Here is a 25,491-nt window from a genome sequence, read left to right on the forward strand (position 1 = left end):
CTGCTGCTGCCACCGCCGCCCCAGTGCATTGTGGGCGCAGTCCGTTGTTCATTTGCCATTCGACCTGGGCCGGGGCCTGCTGGGGCGGAAGGGCTGCTGCTGCTGGGGCTGGCGGAGTCGGATCCATTGTGGGGGAGAGCGAGCGCTTGAGGAGAAGGAGGCGGCCACACGGGCTAGAGAGCGCCGGGATAAGATTTCAGTCCCCCCCTCGCCCCCCCTTTTTAATTACTCGGGAAGGCTGACTGGAACCTAACTGGGAAGGCTCGCTGCCTCCGTCGTCTTTACCCGTCACCACGGTCGGTTAGGAAGGGAGGGGGGGGAAACAGTTGGGCGCGCGGCGGGAAGAGAGAGGGAGGGGGCGCGAGGGCGGTGGGGAGGCAGGCGGGCGGGGGGCGCGCGCGCGCTCGCCCGCCATGTTCGCCGAGATGAACCGCAGGACCTTGGCGTTCCGGGGGGGCGGCCTGGTCAGCGCGGCCGCCGCCGCTGTTGCGGGAGGCGGCGGCCCGACGGCTAACGGGGGCGGCGGAGCGAGCGAGGCCTGGGTCCGCCAGGAGGCCGAGCAGCTGAACGGCCAGGGGGTGGAGGAGGAAGTGGAGCTAGAGACGGTGGAGTTCGAGGTGGCCGAGTTGGAGGCCACGGACGCCGCCGGGAAGGATCTACTGCTCTTGCCCACCACCCCTCCGAACTCGGTGGGCGCCGACGCGCCGGTCGCTGCCGCCGCCCCGGTGGGCCCCATGTTCGCTGAGAGGAACCGCCGGACCTTGGCCTTCCGCGGCGGGGGCTCGGCGTCGGCGAACAATGGCTGCGAGGGGGCGGCCTGGCCGCGGCGGCCGTTGAACGGGCGGGGGGTCGGCGGCGGCGGCGAGGAGGAGGACCTGGAGCTCGTGGGTGTGCTGGAGGGGAAAGACCTGGTGCAGGACGGGGGGTCGCTGAGCGACAGCAGCGAGGACGAGGAGGACGGCGAGGGGGGCAGCCTGGGCGATGGCAGCGGCGCCGAGGGCGGCAGCTGCAGCAGCAGCAGGCGGTCCGGGGGGGACGAGGCGGAGGTCAGCAGCGTGGGCGCGGGGGAGGGGGAAAGCATCCAGCACTTCCCGCTGGCGGCCCGGCCCAAGTCCCTCCTGCAGAAGCTGCACGTCTCCTTCCAGAGCGCCTGGCTCAAGGAGTTCCCGTGGCTGCAGTACTGCCAGCAGACCGGGCTCGTGTCCTGTGCCTGGTGCGCCGCCGCCGCCTCCACGAACGCCTCCGCGGACGGCGGCAGCAACGGCGGCGGAGGGCACGACGAGCTCTGCAAGGGCACTCGCAACTACAAGCGCGCCCTGCTTCTCAGGCACCACATCTCCACCGAGCACCGCCTCAACGAGCCTGTCACTGCTGAGCAGGTCAGTCGGATCAGGGCAGGGAGGGAGGAGCAGCGTGTTGGACGGGGGCGGGGGCGGCCGGGCGGCTGGTGTGGGGGTCAGGGCTTCTGGGGCATCTCTCTCCTTGGGGGAGTCTCGTGCGAGGCAGCGTGCCCACGTGTGCGAGCTGTTTTAACTGGATTCTTTCCCCTATAGCCTGGGTTTGAGGGCACATTGTACTCTGTTCACCTTCTGTCTCCAGTAAGCAGATTATTCTGCCTTCTGTTTTCAAGCTGACTTGTCTGTTAGTTTTGTTTAGAAGCTTTACCGACTGCCACATAACCTTTTAACATTGTGAGCTGCCATAATGTTTACCTTGTATAATAGCTTCCCATATGGTAATTACCTGTTTCTCCAATCTATTTCTCCAATGTAAAAGATGGAGAGGACACAAGTAAGGTTCTCCTGGCAGGCAGTAACCTCTGCAGTTGATCCCTGTGCACATTTGTCTTTGTACCACCACATAGACCCAGGATCAAGATGCATATATGATGCTTTTACATAGAGCACCCTATGCTTCAAAAACATGAATAACCACAATTGGAAAAATCTGTAAATGATATTGAAATTTATTCATTGCATTATATCCCACCTTTTTCTCCAAGGAGCTCAATATGGTGTACTTTCTGTCCTCATTTAATCCCCACAACAACCCTGTGAAGAGGGTTAGGCTGAGAGGCAGTGACTGGCTCACGGTCACTTAGTGAGCTTCATGGCAGAGTGGGGATTTGAATCCTGGTCCCCCAGGTCCTAGTGTAACACTGACCACTACACCACCTTAGGTCTAATTGGCTGAAATGAAACTTTAAGAGTTCTTAGAGTTTTGTGAATTCTCCCCCACACAAGGACAGCAGATAGTTTATAAATAGTTCTGAAGGATGCTTTGAGTGGCTTTCATTATCTTCAGTGCAATGGTTATGTGTAGAATATTGATGAAACCAAGTGAGTTGCGTAGAAGCTTTTGTACAAGTTTGCAATATTACATTAGTCATTTAGCTTACCCCAATAGGAATATTCTGTATTCCTAGATAATATCAAACTTTAGAAATTCCCTCAGCTTTCCAGATGTAAAACTGATACTGAAACTAGTTGCACATGACACTTTTGCATCTGCAAACCTGGATATAGACAATTAAATATTTACATAGTATGTTTGGTTCTACTTTTATTAAAATAGTGGTGAAGTAGAATTTTTTACGTTTCTAGGAATTCAGAATAGCATTTCTAGCTTCATAAAAATTATTTGAAATCGGTTAGGGCTTTGTGAATGAAACGGATGCCAATGTACATCTGAATCATGTGGTCATCTGATGAAGCCTGTTGTGCACATTCAAACTTGGAACCTTATTAGACGTGGGGACTGGAGGTAGCTTATGGCTAGTGACTTGGCCTAAGGCAAGCGTAGGAGCCCGGGGCCACCAGATTTTGTTGCTCCCATCAGCCTAATATGACTACTAGAATGGAAGTTAAAACAGCCCAGCAATCAATGTTTGAGGGCCATAGGTCTCCCATTCCTGGCATAAGGCAACACAAGGATCTTCATTACTGAGAAACTGAAATTGGCCATGTGGAAGACATTGTTCAAAGTTATGGCAGTTTCCCTAAAACTTAAGTGCATATTACAGAATATATGTACCCTCAACACAGTCTTATCCCACCATTCCATGTCTTGGTGTGAGTGTGCCTCTTACCTCAATTGGGTTAGTAGGGCAGTACTACCAGAGGCTGGAATGAGTATAGGGCCTGTGCATAGGCAGGCTCCAAAATATTTTCATCTGGGGCCCCCATAAATAGACTTTCACTCTAAGCATGGTAGGCCAGTACCCTCCCCCCCACTGCAAAAAATAAATAAAAATCACTGGTATGTTCTTGCCTCCTTGCCAGAACCAGTGAGTGCTGGACAGATGAGCTGCATCTGACCTTTATTAACACACTCCTGCTTCTTCTAGTCTGGACCAATTGCAACTGAAGAGGGAGCTGGGGAATTGGCAGCGCATTACCTATTGTTGAGAGTGCTGGGAATGGAGGTATATGTTGTGTCTGCCCCCCCCCCCCAATTGGTGGAGAGATGGGAGAAATAGAGGAAGCAATACTGGCAGTTCCTTTACAACTCCAATCTCAGGATTAGGGCAGGCAAATCTGTACAGGTGCCTAGGAGGTAATTTATGAAGCAGAATATAGACACCTCTGCTTTCCTGAGCTTGGAGCTGAAAATAAGGATTGTTTTCACTGCGTTTGTGCTTTGTTTTTGAACAGTACAATACTGTATTTGGTACTTAAGGGGCAAGGTCATAGTAATGATGATTGGCTTTGAAGGCCAGCTTAAGTTTGTGGCCTTCTCTATTGACTTCTGTCTTTGTGTGCTACATGTTCCTGCTGCTTTTAGCATGATAGTCATTTAGGCTTTAAGCACTATTGAATAAATGCCTTTTCAATTTTATAAACTTCTGGATTTTCCTGCTTGAAACTTTTGTGCTGGAAAAAGGACAGTATGCCTTTCAAACACCCAAAGCTTGGTTTGGTGCTTTCTGTGTATCTTTTCAGTCTTTTAACTATAAAATTCTTCTCTGTGATTAAAGGAAAGGAAATATTCACTGGTGGCTGTATTTGTATCAACTTGGTGAAGAACAACTGAAAAACTGTGTTTCTCATCTGTAGCAGTACTGATCTTAAATAATAGAGTGTTGGAGACTAGTGAAAGCAATGTGTCCTACAAAGTATGTCCTTAAACATTAGCATTTCAATAGTTAACATATTCTAATTTCTTTATAACAGCTATTGTATTTCAGCACTGAGATAGTGGTGGTGGGTAACAGCTGTAGTTTCAAGTTTACAGGAGTCTCAGATATGGGAAGTCATTGTTCTGATTCCTTCTAAATGACTTGAATACATTTTGCTTGGGAGATATTTTCCATAAGTCTTATATCTCTTTCTTTCTATTTGAACTTTAGTGGTTATATTTTTACCTGTAGGTAGCATATCTGGGAAGCCTAAAATAATTTCCCCCTTCAAAGTAAAACACGAGCAGCTCCAATTAGTGTAGTTGTTGCTTTCCTTATGCCATACTTAATTATGTAAAATGTAGAAGTTTTCCTCATAGCCATGCCATTTGGGCTGATGGGAGTTGTAGTCCAAGGCATCTTGAGGGCAACAGATTCAGAAAGCTGGTTTAGACTCATGCAGTGGAGTATGTGGGGTATAATATTTTAAATAGGCACAGGAAGCTGATCTCTCTTCAGTTTAAGGATCCCGAAAATAGATGTAGGGCGTTAGTCTCCAAATCTCTTGGGCTTGTGTCTGAAGATCTGTTTGAGGATTAGGTTGTTAAGCTAATTAAAATCCTCCCGTTTGCACATCTTATATTTCACCTTGCAATTCAGACATTTGAGGGAGCAGCAGTATAAAATAGCAATCTGAATTTTCTTGTAGAATGTATGGAATCCATTCACTTGTTTCCCTTTGTCAAATGTGTCTAGGTAAAAACTTTGCCTTGTCTAGAAAAGGTGATGTGTGATTATCACAACAGTACATTACAAAGAAAATTTCATTATGCTTTTTTTTAATGATGATTTTCAGTTATGAGAAGTAAGACAAGTAGGATTTCTGTTCTCTTTCCAGTGTAGCACTTGGAAAAGCACTTCTGCCTGAATATGTAGGCTTTGTGCTCAGCGGGAGCTAAAGTTTTTAAACTTGAAAACTAAATGATCTTCAGCTTCTGTTACTATCATCTTTGCTTCTAAACTTCTAGTGTCTCGGGTTCATGAAGCTGTGTGTTTAGTTAGCTTAGTATAAAGAGCAGACCCACCCTCTTCCCTGTCCATGCATTGTAAACCTCTTCAGAAATTAGACACACAATAACAACAATACTTGTGAAATTGCTTGGGTGAAATCCAATGTTGCATGGATGAACTTCCCCTTCTTTCTAGCCTGCACACACAACAGCCCTTCCTACTCTGGAGAGTCCCCAATTCTGTATCAGTTTTGTGGGGCTGCAGGGGAGAGAAAGGGTAAGTACTGTACTATTGCTGTGGGCAGTATCCAGTGAAGTGGATTTCTGGCTGTGCAGGAAAACCTCCCTTTCCTTCCCCCTATGCATTCTCCAGATCTGATCCGGAGTATTGGGGGAACTCCCAGAACAGATTTGGGTGCACATGGAGAGGGGAAGGAGAGGAAGTTCCATTGTGCAGCCAGAAATTCTATGGCTAATGAAACTTTGTTGGATACCACCCTCTGTTTGCAGACAATTAAATGTTGACCATTGGGTGCATTAAACATAGCTGTGTTATTCATTCATTCATTCATTCATTCTATTGTCATCCATCATTAAATATTTCCTGGCTGTCTTACAAAAAAAATTAAACTACAGTATATAATAATTTAAAATGTCAGTAATTAATAAAAGACAGCAAAAAATCCCAGCCCCAGTTTTCCAGCCAAAATATGACTGAGTCACAATAGTCCAAGGCTTGTTAGTGGCTGGAAAACAGAGGTATAGTGTATTTATACCCTGTGCATTTCTAATGAAATTGTACACCTGTGTTTTAATATTTTCTATTTTTTATCTAGATGTCTTGGCATACATATCTGGAGAGGTGCAGTGGGGTGTAGCTATCATGTTTAGCCAAAATGCTAGGGCTCAATTCTTGTACTCTGTCTCTTGGAAGTAAGCCCCATTGAACTTACTGGGACTTGCCTCCAAGACATGTATAGGATTGTGATGTAAGTAACTGTATCACATATTAAAAAGTTAAAATGTAAACTGTAGTGGTCAACAGTGTAGTATAACTGCTAACTTCATAAATAAAAAATAAATTTGCTGCTGAAGACCAGCACTGACATGAAATTATTTATATTGTTTCTATATAATTGGATGTGAAGAAAATATTTCAAAATCTGACATAATTTTAAGTGTCAGCTCTTTGCTGGAAAAGAGTATAATCCCATCAGCCTTGTTGACTGTTTACTTTTTTCTTTTTAAAACGTATGTTGACTTGAGGATTCTGAATGAAAAGGAGCATTTTGTCTTGGAGGGAAAGGCCGTACTTAATATTTTTCTATAAAAAGTTGTAATGTGGACAGTAACCTATTCTACCAATCAGAGTTAAAAATCCACCAGGTGCATTTTGTGACTGGAGCAGGTCTAACTGTGACCATGTGGAGATCTCAGGACGCCAGGTTGGCGACTGACATCTCCATCTGGCTGGCCTCTCCAGCTTTCTTAAGCAGGTAAGCAGAAGAGCTTATTTATTGTATTTATATCCCACCTTTTTCTCTTAAGGAGTGCATGGTTCACCCCCCTCAGTTAATCTGTACGACAACCCTGTGAGGTAGGTTAAGAGGCTGTGACTGGCCAAAGGTCACCCAGTAAGCTTCTTGACTGAGTGGGGATTTGAATCCTAAGCTCCCATGTCTTAGTCTAACACTTTAACCACTACACCCCCCAGGCTTCCTAGGGTACTACTGCTATGGGGCAGCTATATAAATTAAACAAAATGTCACTTAGAGAAGGATCTGAAATACTTTTTTTGAAGCTTGAATTTGTTTTATTCTGGATTGTTCGATTTGATGTTTTAATGTGTTGTAAACCGCTTTGAGATTTTTGCTTTAAAATATAAAGTGGTATAGAAATGAAAGGAATAATAATAATAAATTTCATTGCATGAAAAAATGGCACCTAGACATTCCATTGTGGCAACTGTAACTTAGATTTAAGGTGCCATCCGGCACTATATCTTGAGTTTCTAACCCTGCTACCAATTATAGATTTGTACCTTGCCTTTCAATTGATTAAGTTGCATAAGAAATGAACAAATGTAGGTCAACTTGCAGAAGAAATAAGTAAATAGAGGTCTTCCCAAGACCATAGGATTAGGCAGTAAACAGTAGCTCAGTGGTTTTGGTTCACTGTTTATTTGTCTGCACGTTAACCTAGTACCACCGCCTCGCTGACGTGGGGATCCAGGGCACAGCCCTTCAGTGGCTTCACTCATTTCTCTCTGGTCGGGGACAGAAGGTGGCGATTGGGGGGGAACTGTCATTGTGCCACTCCTTGGTGTGTGTAGTGCCACAGGGTGCCATAGTTCCCTCAATGCTTTTCAACATCTTTATGTGCCCCCTCGCCCAGTTTGTCTGGAGTTTTGGTTTTGGTTGCCATCAGTATGCTGATGACACCCAACTCTCTCTGCATGGACGGCCATCCTGACTCTGCCCCAAACACACTGATTAGATGTTTGGAAGCTGTGGCTGGATGGTTATGTGAGAGCCGGTTGAAGTTAAATCCTTCGAAGACAAGAGGTCCTTTAGCTGGGTCGGGATGATATGGAATTGGGGGGCCAACTCCCATCTCTTGTGGGGGCGCAATTAGTGCCAGCGCTGTCTGTTACGAGTTTGGGTGTAATCTTTGACACCTCCCTTTCTATGGAGGCACAGGTTGCAGCTATAACAAAGGCGGCATTTTTTCATCTCTGCCAAGCTAAGCAGTTGGCTCCTTACCTCTCTCGCCCTGATCTAGCCACTGTGATCCACGTGACGGTCACCTCCAGGCTTGATTATTGTAACTCACTCTATGTGGGGCTGCCCCAGAAACTCCAGCGGGTGCAGAATGCCGCGGCGAGACTCCTCACGGGGTCCTCACCGCAGGAGCACATTCACCCGGTGCTATACCAGCTGCACTGGCTCCTGGTGGAGTACAGGATCAGGTTTAAGGTGCTGGTTTTAACCTTTAAAGCCCTATACGGCCTAGGACTCTCGTACCTACGGGCCCGCCTCTCCTGGTATGTCCTACGGAGGACCTTATGGTCTTCAAATAAAAACAACATGGAGATCCCAGGCCACAGGGAGGTTAGGCTGGCCTCAACCAGAGCCAGGGCTTTTTCGGCCGTGGCCCTGATCTGGTGGAATGTTCTGTCACAAGAGACTAGGGCCCTGTGGGACTTGACATCTTTCTGCTGTGTCAGTAAACTCTGAAACAGGTGCACCTTCAACTTTAGATCCACTGGATCAGAAGCTCCATGGATCACTTCAAGGGCTCCATCCTTCATCCTTGGTTACTCTAGCATGGAGCTAGTATAGCAAAAATTAATTTAAAAACAGCAGCGCATGCACACCCTGGCCCATGTGGGTAAGCAGGGCTTTGGATGTTCCAGTGGAACTGCTGTTCCACTCCTTCCTGGCTCCTTATTATAACTGCTTTGTTAATCAAGATATAAAATAGTCCTATTTATATTTATATAATTATTTCCCCTTCAATTTGTTAGATAGGACTAAGGTGGCAGGCTAGCTAAAAACTCAGCCCATAAATTTTGGAGGAAAGCTTGTGAAAAAACATTGGGTGCAGAGAGAACAGGGAATATATACTTGTTCACTGTGCTAGCTAGGAATGGAGAGAATAGGAGGCTGGAAAGAGATAGGAAAAATGTTGTTGATTTAGAAGGCCTGGGAATATTGTTCTCCCCTTTTAGTAGTTCTGGTAGCTAGCATATGTGAGAATTGCCTTGTTAGTGAAAGTGAATGAGGCTTATGAGAGGCCCATTTGGGGCTCTTCTTGGTGTTCCTGATTTGAATACATAGTTCCTGGCTTATCATGAGGAGTAAAGAATGGCCAATGGACCTCTGCTGGGACTATCTAGAAGTGAAGCAGGGATGAGTAGCCACTCCTTGCAGTGTGTGCGTGGTTGAGTTTTATTTGTATAGCAAAGGATTAATCACCTTATTTTGAAGTCATTGGATGAAAGAACTGAGATAATGCTCATCAAATTTGCAGATGACACCAAACTCAGAGGGGTGGCTAATGCTGTTGAATACAGAATCAGGATTAAATATGACCTTAGCATAGTGAATGGAGAACTGGGTCCAAACTAACAATGTGAATTTCAGTAGGGACAAATGTAAGGTTCTGCACTTAAGCAGGCAGAAGCAGTAGCACAAATATAAGGTAGGGGGAGACTTGGCTTACTAGCAGTAAGTATATGAAGAAGTAAGTATCTGAAGAAGTGTGCATGCACACAAAAGCTCATACCAAGAACAAACTTAGTTGGTCTCTAAGGTGCTACTGGAATGATTTTTTATTTTTTATTTTGTTTTAGCAGTACATGAGAAAAGGATCTAGGGTTCTTGTGGACCACAAGCTTAATGTGAGTCAACAGTGTGATGCAGCAGCAAAAAAGCTAATGCTATTCTAGGCTGCATCAACAGAAGTATAGAGTCCAGATGAAGACAAGTAATAGTCCCACTTTATTCTGCCTTGGTCACACCACACCTGGAATACTGTGTACAGTTTTGGGCACCACAGTTTTAGAAGGATGTTGACAAACTAGAATGTGCAGAGGAGGGCAGTCAAGTTGATCAAGGGGTCTGGAAACCAAGCCTTATGAGGAGCAGTTAAAGGAGTTGAGTATGTTTAGTCTGGAAAAGAGGAGACTAAGCGGAGATATTATAGCCATCTTCAAATATCTAAAAAGCTGTCACATGGTGGAAGATGGAGCAAGCTTTTTTTCTCCTGCTCAGGAGGGTAGAACTCAAACCAATGGCTTCAAGTTACAAGAAAGGAGATTCCAACTAAAAATCAGGAAGAACATTCTGACAGTAAGAGCTGTTGGACTCCCCTTGAGAGGTTGTGGACTCCCCTTCCTTGGAGGCTTTTGAACAGAGCTTGGGTGGCCATCTGTCACGAATGCTTTAGCTGAGATTCCTGCATTGCAGGGGGTTGGACAAGATGACCCTTGGTGGTCCCTTCCAACTCGTGATTCTAAGTGCAATTGCATTCTTCAGTGAGGGAACAGTGTCTCTTTCTCCTAAGCAGCTGGAAACAGCATGAGGTTGTATCCTTAATATAGCTTATCTGCTTGTTATCAAAAAGGCATTTGTAATCCAGTTGGTAGTAAAGTTTACCATAGAGTCAAGAAATAATGAGTTGAAATAGTTGAGAATCCTTGATTTGTGTTGACTGCATGGTACCACTTTTTAAGTGTATGTTTTGTTGAACTGAATGATGGGGTGGCTGTGGGCTGAGCACTAAACAAAATACTTCTTGAATTGGGAAGTTAGAAATAAAAAATAGTATTATTCATTTGGAACTTAAAACCAAAAAGTCAGTACTTAGATGCTAACTTCTTAATTCCTCCTTTCTCAGTTACAGGAATCTGAAGTAACATCGGAATTGGCTAATGAGAGAGATTGTGATTACAACATTAGGCCAAATGAGAACTCTTACTGCTATCAACTATTACAAGAACTAAATGAGCAGAGAAAAAAGGGCATTCTTTGTGATGTTCACATTGTAGTGAGTGGAAAGGTCTTCAGAGCTCACAAAAACATCCTGGTTGCAGGCAGCCGTTTCTTCAAGACTCTATATTGCTTTACAAACAAAGAAAGCCGTAACCAAACCACTGTTACCTACTTAGATGTTGTTGCTGTTCAAGGCTTCTCTGTCATCTTGGACTTCCTATATTCTGGCAACCTTGTGCTTACAAGCCAGAATGCAATTGAAGTAATGTCAGTGGCCAGCTACCTTCAAATGACAGAGGTTGTCCAATCCTGTCGCAATTTTATCAAAGATGCCTTAAATATAAGCATAAAATCAGAAGCCCCAGAAGCTGTCGTTGTGGATTACAATAGAAGGTCTGTTAGCAGGGATGGATTGTCTTCAAGGGATCAGAAAGTTGCTAGTTTTTGGGCCACACGAAATCTTACTAACTTGGCAAGCAGTATAAAAACTGAAAATGATGGCTACTGCATAGATGAGAGCCAATCTGAAAATTACCAAATGCATGATTGGGTCCAGGACAGCTCACCTGAAATGGCTGAAAATGAATCTCAAGGTGAAGGAAAGGTATTCGTATGGAATGATATGAGCTCACAGGGACAATCACTTCAAGAACCTGGAAAAGCAAGAAGGAAAAACCAAACTGCTAAAAGGTTTGTTTACAATATACCACCCAATAATGAAGAAACATTAGAAGAATGTGCAGCTACTCAATCATCGGTCCAATATCCAGAAGAAGACTTGCAGTTTATCAAAGAAGAAGCAGGTAAATACTAGTAGCATAATTATCCTAAGCATCATGGTTATATTCATTTACTTGTCATAAAACTGTTTAGAACAACCTCTCACATGGAGTAACATGTGCTGTCTGGGTGTAAACTTGTTCCCCTATAACACACTTTTCTAATCTAGGCTAGTTTAATTTTAAAGTTAGATTAACTTTATTGTAAAAATCACTTTTGTTCTGTGTCTTAGAAGTGATACATTTAAAGTAGGGGTGCCAAGGACTCTTAAATAATGCTTCCTTTGCTGTGCTGCTCTGAGACACTCAAGCCTTTTATAAGTAAAAGCAGCAATGGCAGCTGGTTTCATAATTTGATTTAAAATGGTCTAACCCTTAAAGGGAGATGGTGGGGCAATCTGACTTTTCATTGCCACAAAAGGTGTAGATGTTGTTTGCTTCCTTTCATAGTTGCCCACTGCTTCAGCATTCTTAAGTCACATAGGTATTTATTTTATATTGCTTATTAAATTTGTCTTTCCAAGATCACATATTTAAGGAGAAATTGCTGGATAGGCATCTTAACACCATTTCTATGTTTTAAATTATAATATTGGTGAAGATTTTGACTTAATGACATGGCCAAGATTGTGGATGCAGCAATTTTAAATGTTCTAGCTTTCCAGTCATAATGTGTTTGCACATTGTTCTGAATAGGCTACTATTTCATCATATAGGTTCCTGGCATTATAGCTCCTGACAGGGTTCACATTGCCACCAAAGACCCTTTTATCTGCTGGGGTGTGGCAGGCTTTTTCTTAAATATGTATTTTTCATTTTTTTGCCAATTAGAACCAGTTTCTAAGAAGTAGCTTTAGGCTCATGTTAGCATGTTCATTGATTTGGTGTATATTTCTGCATTAGACCAGTTATTTTCATGTCCTGCAGAAGATGGAAGAGTCTGAAACACTCAGCAGTACATTGTTTTATATAACAATTATCAGGAAGCATTTGGAGCAGTGGAGTAGAAAAATTTGTAGAAAAGTTTCCAGTATCTTTTTCTCATGGAAAAAGTTATGTGTTATAAATTCATTAGTAACATTGATTGTCTGTCAGTTGCAAATCCAGTACAGTGGTACCTTGGTTCTTGAACTTAATCCATTCTGGGAGTCCATTCAATTCCGGAAACCATTCAAAAACAAAGGCGCGGCTTCTGATTGGCTGCAGGAGCTTCCTGCACTCAAGCAGAAGCCACGTCTGACATTCGGTTTCTGAAAAACATTCGCAAACCAGAACACTTCCGGGTTTACAGCGTTTGGGAGCCAAGCTTTTCGAGTACTAAGGTACCACTGTATTAGGCAAGCTCCCCAATTCACGTAAATTAAACATGCTAAATTAGAATAATTCTCTAGGGCCAGAGTGGGGAACTTTGGGCCACAGAGACAAATGCAGCCTTCCAGGTCTTAGTATGTACCGGTAGCTCTTGAGTCTCTGCCCAGCCACACCCCTCATTCACCCTGCTTCTCACCTTCTTTAAGTGTTCTTGCCTAGCTTGCACGAGTCCTTGCACTCTAATACTTAATACTTGTCTGGATGGAGGATATATGAGTGTGTTGAAACTAGCCTATTAGCCATCTGATATCTTGCAATGAGAAATGTTAGTGTATCGGCTGCACTGTCATGCGAATGCTCTCCGCCCTCCTTCTCGGGCTGGAAAGGGGTTAGTTTAACCTCCAGTTTGCTAGTACAGTAAAACTAAATTACTGTGTTACAAAATGATGCATGTCTAAAACGTGTGTCACCAATGTAAAAAGTTTGGAAAGTTCTGTTTTAAGATCTCTTCCTTGCTTACTGGGTTCTGAGAAGGTCTCACACAGGTAGTGATGGTTGGGGGCAGTTCTGGGGTTGTTCTGGCTATACGCGATTTTGACTTTTCATGCAGTTCCTGGAACATACCCCCCATGCAAATTGTGCGTCATTTGTACAACACATTTGCTCATATAGTGCTTCTCAGTACACACTCAAAATATTAACTTTCTGGCTAAATCCTAGGTTGACTTGCCAATTTAACTGCGTAAGTATACATTCAGGCCATGATACAAACAGTCCTCAAGAATGAGACCACATTCTTCTGTCCCCTTTACGTTGGAGTGCGACCTATAGGAATAGTCTATCAGAATAGACTTCTGAGTAGCTATTTGTAGTATTGCAACAAACCGGTGTTTATTTTGCATGCAAAATTAAGATTAAAATTAAATTTATCTGTTTTAAATCTATTAATTATTCAGGCTGATGAAAGCTTCATAGCCAGAAGGGTTCAGTAGGTTTTTTAGTGGACAGGCATTTGATGCCCTGATTAATACCCTACACATTTTCTGTGGCTATTACATGCTGACTTATTTATTCAGACTAAATGTGTGCTAATTTTTTAAAAAAATTTTGCAAAAATTTGCTTTTCTTCTAAAAATTGCAAAGCTCATGCAGCTGTGCCTTGAGTATTCTGTGCATTTAAATGTTTAAATCATTGCATTTGTACATTCACATGGATATATACAATGATGTAGGTATTTAAGGGATTATGTGAGAAAATTAAGCAATTGACATGTAAGATTACTTTCCATGTTGCTATTACTTTTAACTTGAATAATCCATCGTCTTGTACTTTCTTGTTCAGAAATAGACTGGAAAGAGAAGTTGCTGAATTGCAACTAATTACCAAACTTAAAACCATGGAGAGACCTGGCCTGAACAAAGACATTGGATGGCAAAGCTATTTTTAGCCATCTCATCCCTTGCTTTTTCCTGTAAGACCAATTGCAGTCTTTAACAGTTGTCAACAGGTGTACCTCACCTATCAGCCAATCACCCATTCCCACCACCCTTCTGAGTAATACCCCTCCCCACCCTCTCACTATATATAAGGGTCTGGTGACTCCTGTTTCAGTGTATCTGAAGAAGTGTGCATGCACATGAAAGCTCATACCAAGAACAAACTTAGTTGGTCTCTAAGGTGCTACTGGAAGGAATTTTTTTATTTTTATTTTGTTTTGAATTCTATCAGTGACCACACCTACTGAGGAAAATAATGCCTACTAATTTCCAGCATGAAATATGTAGGTGTAGGTTCATTAACCCCCCCCCCCAAAAAAAACCCATGTTGAGCACAGGAGACAACTGGTATTTAGAGGAGGAATGGGATCTTGTGTCTCACTTTCAGGTCTGCTTTGGAGAAAGTCTGAAACAGTTTCTTCTACTTTTAGTCTTTGTATCTGGTGCAGAATGCGAGAGTGTACAGGCAATGGCCATTTTACGCTTGTTCAGTGCACACATGCATTGTTGGCTGGGCAAAGGGGTGTGGTGAGGGCGGGCGTACGTGTGGGGGGGGGCAGGAACTCAACCCCTGCACAAGTCGGGGGTTGTCTGTAATTTGTTTTGTTACAGGTGTTTGGTAGCAGTAAAAGAATTACATTCCATCAGACTTTCTACATATCTTAGCACACAGAGGGAAGATTCTTCCCATTCCCCTGAATTCTTTAGAAGAAGGGATATAACAGCATCTCATTTTACATGTGATAAACCCACACATTTCCTTCCAAAGAAAAATGGGCAGGACAGTGCTGACCTGAAAGCAAGGACTGATCCACAGCTAAAATTTCTGGACACCTACTGTACTTTTTCTGGTGTTTTCTAAACAGGGATGAACTCTTCTTAAGAATTATTAAGCCTTGGCTGGATAATTCCTACTGAGATGTATTTTTGTATGAAAACTAATACGTAAATTGAAATCCAATTCTGTGGTGGAGAGACGGCAGGTTCAAACATATGCCAGTTATAGATTTGTGTGGAGATAATGGTGAAGGATGGGTTAAATGATAGGAAGACTTGGAATATTTGGACTGTTGGCCTGCTATCAGCTGCTGGTGGGTTAGTGCCATCTTCATGGCTAGGAATGGATCATCTTGCTAATTTGGGCTGCATTGCCAGCACTTTTTCTGTGTAAAACTACTGAACCTATATTGGCTAGTTCCCGTTTGGGTAAATATTAAGTGCTAGCTAGGAGGTGATGATTGTGGTTGCTTTTATTTCAAGTTGGCAGAAACTTTTGATTTATACTGTTTGGGTAAAATCTAGACTTGCAGTGTTAATCATTTTTAAAAGTTTAATCGACTAAAAGTGCCTTAATGAATCAGCAGCAGATTTTTTAAAAAATATAAGTAGCCTACTTATAAAAGCTTTGGATGGCAAGCACCATCTTTAAGAGGCATTATTCCTTCTCAGGGCCAAACTGCATGTGACATTAACTCTGAGAACGCAATAACATGAACATTTTTTATATATAAAAAAGTACACTGCTGCAGTAGAGCCTGAGCAGTATTAAGCCATTGAAATTGGTGAACCTAAGACTTAAATCTATTGATTTAAGTGGGTCTACTCTTAGTATAACTAGGTATCTTGCTTTTAACAGTATTTTCCCACTTGATTTGGTTTACAATTGAATAGAAGTGTACTCTGTAACCACAGTCAATCGTAGTCCCCAGACCAGCACCTCAGGATCCTCATGCATGATTGCCATTGGAATGATGTTGCCAGGATGAAAGGGTTAAAATGTTGTTGTCACTTACTACTACTATTTCTTCCTGTCCATACTCTAAAAGAAGCCCAGGGCAGGTAAAAATCATCCCAGGGTAGCTAACAATGACAGTTACAAGCTTAGATTGGTGAAAGAAATAGCCAAGGAAAGCAGAGCTAATCCATTATACAGTATTGAATGTTCCTGCAACAGGCCTCATTTGCCAGAGACAGTGGAAATCAAACTTGGGACTTTGACTTGTGGAGCATTAGTTTTACCATAGAATTATGCTTTCTGCTCAAGATCTTACTTGTACTGGCCAATAAATCAGGTACGTATATTCATGTGCCTGTGGAAGTAAGAGGATTTCATATATGGTAAGACTTTTATTGACACTTACTAGTAGCAGTCAGTGTTAGAAACTGAGATATGAAAGCTAGGAGCTAAATGGCACCTTAAATCTAGGTTATGGGTGCCATAACAGAGTGTCTAGGCGTGCTTTTTTATAACAAGAATACAAAGCTGAAAATGAATGAACTGCAGATAAAGTATTATGTTCATTTTTCATATGGTGTAGTCCTCATCTTAAGACTGCAAAAAACAAAGCCATACTTCCCTACCCGCCCCCCTAATATTCTTATGAGGAATCCTTCTCCAGTCTTCAGAGAGTGGCTGGAGGTGGGGAGGCAGAAAAAGGTCCTCCTTTACTGCCAGCAGTGGCAGTTTCAATTTGACATCTTAGATGCAGTACTGCACCCAGAGCTCAGAAACTGCTCACATTAATGAAATTCTGTGTCACAAAATGTGCTTAGAGAACAATGGGAGTTTTGAACGGCAATATGTAAGGGCAGCAGCATATGGAGAGAAGATGCTCCCATGCTGTTGTAGTCTGCTGCATCCTGATTGGTTCTAGGTACATTGATTCTGAGAGCACTGTGTGAAGCTTGTGGTGAGGGAAGGTATTTACTATAGTGATACTGCTTGGGCTGCAGGTAATGCGGTTAGATCCTGAAATGCAGCTCATTGGGCTGTGCACAAATGACTTCAGGTACTTTAGCTGAATGCTCAAGTGCACCCCCTTTCCCATTGCACTCTTTCCCCCCATTGTGCATTTGCTTTGCACATTATGCACAACCATTTTAGTAGGTGTGGCTGTTTAGGTCCAAGTTCATCTGTGGAGGCTGAGTTTCATTTATCTCCCAGGATGAATTAGTTTCAGTAACAGATCTACTGACTGTTTGCTGCTTGGATTTTCTCTTGAGGAATGTGGTAGGTGGCAATGACTGTTGAGCAGTTTTATTCAATAGTGTGCCTATAATGTAAAACCACAAGTGCTTAGTGTGGTGAGGACTTAAGGAGAGAGTTTTGGTTGTTCCTGCCATATTTTTAGATCCTTTTTGATAGCACCTCTTCTGATACCAGCTTTGGGGAAGAAATGTTGGGTAAATGCATGTCTTTCCGAAATGGTTAGTACTTCATCACTTGTTACAATTTTTATGAGTCTTTATTTGATTTGATTGCATGCATGTATGCAACCTGGCATGCCTTTGGGAGGAAGATCAGCATGAAAACGTAACAAATGAAAAGCTATAGGGAGTGCTTTGTCCTTGCAACCCTATCATAAAAACTGGATTGTGGAAAGTCATTTTGTTTTTGTTTTCCATTAATCTGTGCTTGCCTGCCACAATATTCTGCCAGTACAGGATGTCAGGCTGATCGTCTGAGCAGATACAGAAATCTGTCCAGCCAGTGACAGTGATGTACAGTTGGTTTCACTACCCACCCACCTTCACCTGTTGCAGGGTTTGTATTCAGGCTTAGCTGAATGCCAGTTCATGACCACTGTGCCTATACAGCAGTATACAACTCTCACTACTACATAGTGGCTTCTGCCAAAGACAGATTAAAAAAAAAGTCTGCATTTAAAATAATATCTACCATTCTTTACAGGCTACTGTATAGATAAAGCAATCATGTGTACTTAATTTTTTAAATATAATTTCCCCCTATAACATCTTTCAACAGGTACCTCAAATGATTTCAAGTTTGGAATGTTTCCTGGTATCTCAAGTGATTTCAAGTTTGGATTGTTACCAGGTTCTTCAAACGATTTCAAGTATGGCTTGTTGCCTGAATCCTGGCCAAAAGAAACCTGGGAAAATGGCAAGTATTAAGTATCTGAGATTCCTCTTCTTATATTTGTGTTTTCTAACTTTCACCAGGAAGCAAAATAACTGTCTTACTACTGTATTAGCTTTCTCATTTTCTTATAGACAGTATCTATGGCACTTGGAAACTTTTTTCTGTCTGTTGATGAAATACAATGTTGCTTTGATCTTGTTCTCCATTTGAAGTCACTAGGTGGCACTGGTGACCACCAGCTCTGAAATATGATCTCTCACAATAATATTTGGGAGTACTGTAGTTACTGCTTGCAGAAACAGCTAACACTTGAAATAATAATTGATTAATAGTGAAAGAGCAGAAAGAGATGGCCAGTGGTGAATAGAAAGGTTTCAGTCTCTGCCCAGACAAGTGAGACAGTGGGGATGCAGGTCTCCCCTTGCTTATAGGATCTGGGATGGAGCAATGGTGAGCTTGGAGACTACATTGCTGTGTGTTGTGTCCCTATGTATGTGGTATGCATGTGTAATGCAGCTCTCAGGCCAAAAAGGGTCAGCCGTGCCTGATACACATATTCCTTTCAGTTTTTAGGAAGGTGCAGATGAAGCCCAAGGGAAGAGCATTGCATCTCTTTCATCTGATACGCAACCCGAACTAAAACCGGGTCAACAGATATCATTAAGTTTCCAAGTTCATAGAATTATAGAGTTGGAAGGGACCCTGAGGGTCATCTAGTCCAAGCCCCTGCAAGGCAGGAATCTTGGCTAAAGCATCCATGACAGATGCAACATTTGCTAAAAAAAAAAAAACACTTCCAAGGAAGGAGAGTCCACAACCTCTGGAAGGAGTCTGATTCACTGTTGAACAGCTCTTACTGTCAGAAAGTTCTTCCTGATGTTTAGTTGGAATCTCCTTTCTTGTAACTTGAAGTCATTGGTTCAAGTCCTCCCCTCCAGCATGGGAGAAAACCTGCTTGTTCACTCTTGTGACAGCCCTTGAGATATTTGAAGATGGATATCATATCTCCTCTCAGTATCTTTTCCAGGTTAAACATACCAAACTTCTTCAACCGCTCCTCATAAGGTTTGGTTTCCAGAACTCTTGATCACCTTGGTTGCCCTCCTCTGCACACGTTCCAGCTTGTCAACATTCTTCTTAAATTGTGGTGTCCAGAACTGGACACGATATTCCAGGTGTGATGTGACCAGGACAGAATAAAGTGGGACTATTACTTGCCTTGATATGGACTCTATACTTCCGTTGAAGCAGCCTAGAATAGCATTAACTTTTTTTGCTGCTGCATCACACTGTTGACTCAGGTTAAGCTTGTGGTACACCAAGACCCCTAGATCCTTTTCACCCACCTTATATTTGTGCACCTGGTTCTTCCTGCCTAAGTGCGGAACCTTACATTTGTCCCTACTGAAATTCATTTTGTTAGTTTATCCAATCTGTTGTCATCTTGAATCTTGATTCTGTCTTCAGCAGCATTAGCTACCCCTCAGAGTTTGTTGTCATCTGCAAATTTGATGAGCATCCTCTCAATTCCTTTGTCCGAGTCATTTATAAAGACGTTGAACAACAACAGGCCCAGGACAGTACCCCGTGACACCTCAGTTGCCTCCCCCCCCCCAGGTTGATAAGGAATCATTAATGAGCACTCTTTGGGTTCAATCTGTCAACCAGCTAGAAATCGGCTTAACAGCCCATTTTACCATGATATTCTGTGCAAGAACATCATGGGGGACTTTGTCAGAAATCAAGATACACTATGTCCAAAGCATGCCCTTGATCCACCAAGCTTGTAACTCTCTATGTATAAAAAAAAGAAATGAGACTCATCTGGTGTGACTTGTTTTTGAGAAACTCATAATGACTCTTAGTAATAAAGTTGGATAAACTCCATCTCCAATGTGACTAAGGCACCGAAAAACAAGTGTTGTTATTGCATCCAAAATTGATGGTGGACAAAGAGGGCCTGAAGTGTGAAACTCTTCTATTTAGAGAAGGGAAGAAGAGAAGAGGCAAAGAAGCCAGTGAGCTCCAGAGAAACCCAACTTTCTACCTAAGGGTAGATATTCAAGCTGAATTTGAGATGGTTCTCTTCTCTGGATAGGTCTTGGAAGATTTTTGACCTTGCCTTCTGACTTACTCCTTTCCCATCTGCTCTCCTACAGGAATAATGATAATAACCTTCAACTACAAAAGATTTCAGTAACATCTGCATATTGGTCTTGAAGCACTTTTTGTGTGTTGCTATATTATCTGTTGATATATGTATGGTCACCGTGTCTATTTTCTTGTATATGATTCTTCTGCGTTTATAGGGCTATCTTCAACTAGATGTACTCTGGGAAGACATGTTTAATCAGTGGACATGACTAACTGCTGAGTGTCAAATTACTACTTATTAAATTTGTTTGTGTTTGGATTTTTAGGTGACTCTTCTTTAATCATGAACAAACTGAAATGTCCACACTGTAACTACGTAGCCAAATATAGAAGAACACTAAAGAGACATTTGCTCATTCATACAGGAGTGAGATCTTTCAGCTGTGACATTTGTGGAAAGCTATTTACTCGTAGAGAGCATGTAAAAAGGCATTCCTTGGTATGTAACAGCTTTAAATTACTATAGTGAACTGTTGAGGAGAGCTTGGTGTGGTAAATAATAATTTTTCCTTGTCTATAATTCTTCAGTCTAATGTGTTTAACAGTGTAATCCTAACCATATCTACAGTGGTACCCCGTGTTATGCACGCAATCCATTTCGGATCTCGCTACATAACACGGGCATGCATAACACGAACGCCCCCCAAAAAAGAAAAAACCCGGAAGTTTGCGCGTTTTTGCGCTTCTGCACATGTGCGAAGTGTGCAGAATGCTTCTGCACACACGCGCTCCGCAGAGGACTTTCGGGTCGCGGAGGTCCGTAAGTCAAACGTACGCAACATGGAGTGTACGCAACACAAGGTATGACTGTACTCAAAAGCAAGTCCTGTTGAATTCAATGGCTTTACTCCCAGGTTAATGGTGTTCGGGTTGTAGATGTCTGCCAAATTCATGCACCAATGCAACATTCACTTTCGGAGACCTTGAACAAATTGCTCCAGTCACATGAGGTGGAGATGGGGGTGCAAAAACAAATGAAAGGAAATATTCCCTTATCAATACAGATACATGCAAACACCTTGCTCACTTTCAGCTCATTGCCCTGTCATATTTTTTAAGAGAGTAGTGTCATAGGGTTGTCATGCAGGGTTGGGGAGAGGGAATTGTCTTTCCTCCTCTGCAGCTCTGGGGCTGGAAGGAAGGCTCAGGTTTGTGTTACTTATCTAAAACTGACTGAGCAGTCACTGTAGTAAGTAATATTGGTGTACACTGGCAATAAGACAGCTAAGCTGTTTCACTTGTAATAAAATTGTGTTTTAATTACTTGTATTTTCAGAAAGTTGCTTTCTGGTTTTGACACTGTTCTAAATCATTGCCCAGGAATAGCATAGTTAAACATAAACTCTGGATTCAGTAAGGAATAGAAGTGTTTTTGTAGTTTAAGTCAGGTGTCTAGTATAACAATGACAATATCTATTGTAGTTATAGAGGTGGCTCTCAACTTACATGGGAGTTACGCTCTGGGGATGGTACGCAAAGCCAAAATTGTGTATAGTTAAGGCACATTGGGTTCAAAGGTGGGTGAGATTGCCAAAGTCTTTTCCCCATAAGCCCTCCCCCTTTTAAATATATTTTTTAAAAATTGCCAGGCATGTAAATCTGAATGCTTGAATGTTAAATGTACGTAAGTTGTGAGTTAACTGTACTGCACTACAGAAACACTTGTGTATTTCTGACGTCTTGTGAAATTCAACATTTTGGGTCAACTATTAATAGTTCAAATTCATGCTTTGAAAGAATTAATACAAAATGTGTGCAACTATAATTTGGATTAATAGCAGTGGTTAAAGCAAAGTAAGTGATTCATATGAAACCTAAGTGACTTATTGACACTGATTCCTCTTGTGCAGGTTCACAAAAAGGATAAAAAGTACAAATGTATGGTGTGTAAGAAGATTTTCATGCTAGCAGCCAGTGTTGGAATAAGACATGGATCTCGACGTTACGGTGTTTGCGTTGACTGTGCAGATAAATCTCAACCAGGAGGGCAAGAAGGAGTAGACCAGGTACAGGACACAGATTTTCCTAGAGATGAAGAGTTTGAAGAAAATGAAGTGGGGGAGGCTGACGAAGAGCTGCCTGATGATGTAGAAGAACAGAACGACCAGACTCGATGGGATGAATCTGGGGAAGTCTCTGTGCCTTTAGAAGACTGAGGTGGCTTGATCTTCTTAAGATGCTTTATTTGGACGTCACATGGATTGACCATGTTGAATTTTTGGACTGAAGGCTTGGAAACATGGTACAGGCTGGATGGAAGTTATGTTGCTGTGAAAATCGTAGGGTCAAAGCCTTATAGCAAAAAAGGATTATTAATTTTTTAAGATATTTGCACAGGACTGTAAAGCATACAGCCATTTGGTTGAATTATAGAGTCCTCACATCTACAGTCAATTATCAAAAGAAATGTATTTTTTATTATTTATAGGATATAGCTATTTGGGTCCTAATCAAGCATAGTAATAACTATGCTTGTGTTACACATCCATGTGTTCTTTAACACGAATGAAGCAAATTGCAATCTTTGGAGTTGACTCCATTGAGATTCCAATCATAGTTTGTGAACAAAATGCAGCTAATTTGGGCTAGCGGCTCATGTTTCCTGAAAGGGGATTTTGCTGCACCTCCCTTGCCTTCCCCTCAATGGTTTAAATATCAGCATCTTGATGACATGAAGCTAAGTCTTTTAGTTTTGTCAGGATGTGGTTTAGCTGACAAGTCTTGGAGAACTTAATCATTGATATTTAATTTACTGACTTTCTGGTTTTTGATATCTTGAGTTTGCATAAAGCTATTTTTCACCAAAAATACAATAATGACTTAAAGCTACAAGGAGGATTGTGATTGGAATGAAGTAAATTTCTCCTTGTCACTTAAATAACTTTATATTAGACACTTTCTGGCATGGCTACCCATGTTTTAATTTATGTTTTATTAGCACTATTCCTATTGGCTATCATTTTTATTCACTACTGTATACCTCAGTCCATCACAAAGCATAGAGTCCTAGAATCTGAGGAGTGTCACAGAAGTAAATGTAATTGGCTTTATTTTTGTTTAAATAGTTCAACCCAATTTGTCTGCTTTTGTCTATTTTTGTTATGTGGAAAATTAGACATGAGGTTGTCATTTTTCTTTCTTTTTTGTGCCCCATTGCTCTTCATTAAAGTGAACACAAAATGAACTTTTGCTTCTCTACTATTTTGGGGGGTTCTTTTATATACCAAACCACATTTTAATTGGCAGCTTAATTTGCTGGAACTTTTTTTTTTTTTTTAAAAAAATTGGTATTTGTTAGTAAAACTGCTAGAGCTATTTATCCCCAATGCTCTTTGCTTCTGTTTTTGGATGAGATATTGAAACTTGAATTTTTGTAGCCATAAATCTTTTCTAAACTTGTTATATTGTACCAATGATTTCAGGCCTTTTTCTGAGGGAAGGGAGGGTATTGCACCTTTTTATGCTTAGAATTCTCAATTTCAACTAGCTTGAATGCAAGTGAGCTACCTGAATGCTACCTGTATTCAATATATTTCTATGTCACAATGAATAAATATGCACAGCATTTACCATAACACATAGCTAGGCCAGTGTGATAGTACTGTATTATATAAGTTGAGGGGTCACCATATTTGAGTTTAACTTTAAAATGAGTATATTTTCCTATTTTATATCTGATAACTAAATTATGGTAGTTGTGTGGTAAACTTAATTACTTTGACAGATGGAATCTTAATGGTGCTCCATCTGATTGAAGTAGATATATATATATATATATATATATATTTAAAGAGACGGCTTTATTATCCCTTCTTTCAATACAACAATGGCTTAATGTTAGACACTGTTTCTGCAGGATGAAACAGAGATTATATGGGTATTAAAATGTATAACCTTTTCTATCCAAAACCTTCATTGGTAGAATCCACATCACTGTAAACCTGACAGATGGGTAGCTCTTGCGTTTTACTTTTAAAAAAAAACTGAATACATCTTATTCTCGTTCTAGACTGAAATGAGTAATGTGTAATTCTGGTGGGGTCCAAAGTAGAAAATAGTGGGCAAAGATAATATGAATGGGAAGTATTTTAAACGTTAAGTAAATGTTCTGCTCTGTGAATATGTAAGTTATAGTATAAAGATTCTCCCACCCCATTTATTCCCCTTAAAATAGTTTACAATTGGTAGATCTATATATATATAAAAAGAGATATATATATATATATATATCCAAAATCCACCTAAATCTGCTTTATTAGCGCATACTACTCACTTAATGCTTAAACTGGACCTGGCTTTACATTCTTAATGTATTTTACTTATTCTCTTGAAACCGAATCTCCTTTTGCTACTTAAATCATTTATGTATATCTGGTAAATTATGACCAAATTTGTTGTTAGATTGCATACAGTAAATTGAAATATACACTTGGTACACTACAGAATTGTTGTGCTTTTTGTTCGGGTTATATTTTTTGGACAAAATTTTACAGTAGACATATTTAAACTTATGTTGGCCTCAGATTAATTATTTGGATCTTTGGTCAAGTCTTTTAACAGTGTGTCTCAAAGTGTTGTCTTACGTTGTTGCTTGTTTTGAAATACGTCATCTCTTTAGCATTGTCAGGATTATTTTATTCGAATAAGCAGCCAAAACCTGAGTATCTCAGACCTCTATGCTAGTATCTATAATTCTCTTAGTCAAGTGAAATGTTAATCAAAAAGTCATTTAGAATATGTCTGATCATTTGACTTCTGAAAAAGGTTTTCTTACTACTTTTATAAACCAGTGCAGCAGTTCTCACACTTTTTGTTTTGAAGTCAATTTTAGTTTTTAAATTGCTTTCTGGAAAGTGATTATACATTTAGAGTAAGGTACATATCCTTCAAATACTTTTGGCTCTGATCATGTATAGACATCTTGGTTTAACAATAGTCGAGCTAAACACCTTTCAGTCATGTATGTCATTAGCACTTTTTGCTAGAGAAGTTTGTCTATCCTGAAAGTCTATGAGTGTGCTTAAAACATAACCTAATGGCCACTTTTTCTAAAATTTCTATGCTCTTGTACATGCTATTACACTCAAGTCTTGTATTTCTTTGTCCATGATTATAAGACACTTGAAGAAAATTTCTGATGGCCACTAAATGGTGGGTACATGTATACAATTCTTGTTTGTGCTGTTGTAAGATCATGTGTAGAATATAGTCTAGAACTAGCATTGCTAAAGGGTACCATCCATGC

The 25,491-nt window shown here is 41.3% G+C and overlaps 1 protein-coding gene across 1 annotated transcript; it reads left to right on the forward strand.

The window, feature by feature from the left end:
- Window positions 1-398: 398 nt before the first annotated feature.
- On the forward strand, window positions 399-24,686 carry ZBTB10 (zinc finger and BTB domain containing 10). The gene is made up of 5 exons (XM_033155476.1): window positions 399-1,379; window positions 10,534-11,425; window positions 17,976-18,113; window positions 20,513-20,685; window positions 22,097-24,686. The coding sequence occupies exons 1-5, from the start codon at window positions 414-416 to the stop codon at window positions 22,400-22,402; spliced, it is 2,475 nt and encodes an 824-aa protein (XP_033011367.1). The 5' UTR covers window positions 399-413; the 3' UTR covers window positions 22,403-24,686.
- The last annotated feature ends 805 nt before the right edge of the window (window positions 24,687-25,491 follow it).

The sequence above is a fragment of the Lacerta agilis genome, chromosome 7 (genome assembly GCF_009819535.1).
Source record: "Lacerta agilis isolate rLacAgi1 chromosome 7, rLacAgi1.pri, whole genome shotgun sequence".
In the NCBI taxonomy this organism is placed as follows: Eukaryota; Metazoa; Chordata; class Lepidosauria; order Squamata; family Lacertidae; genus Lacerta; species Lacerta agilis.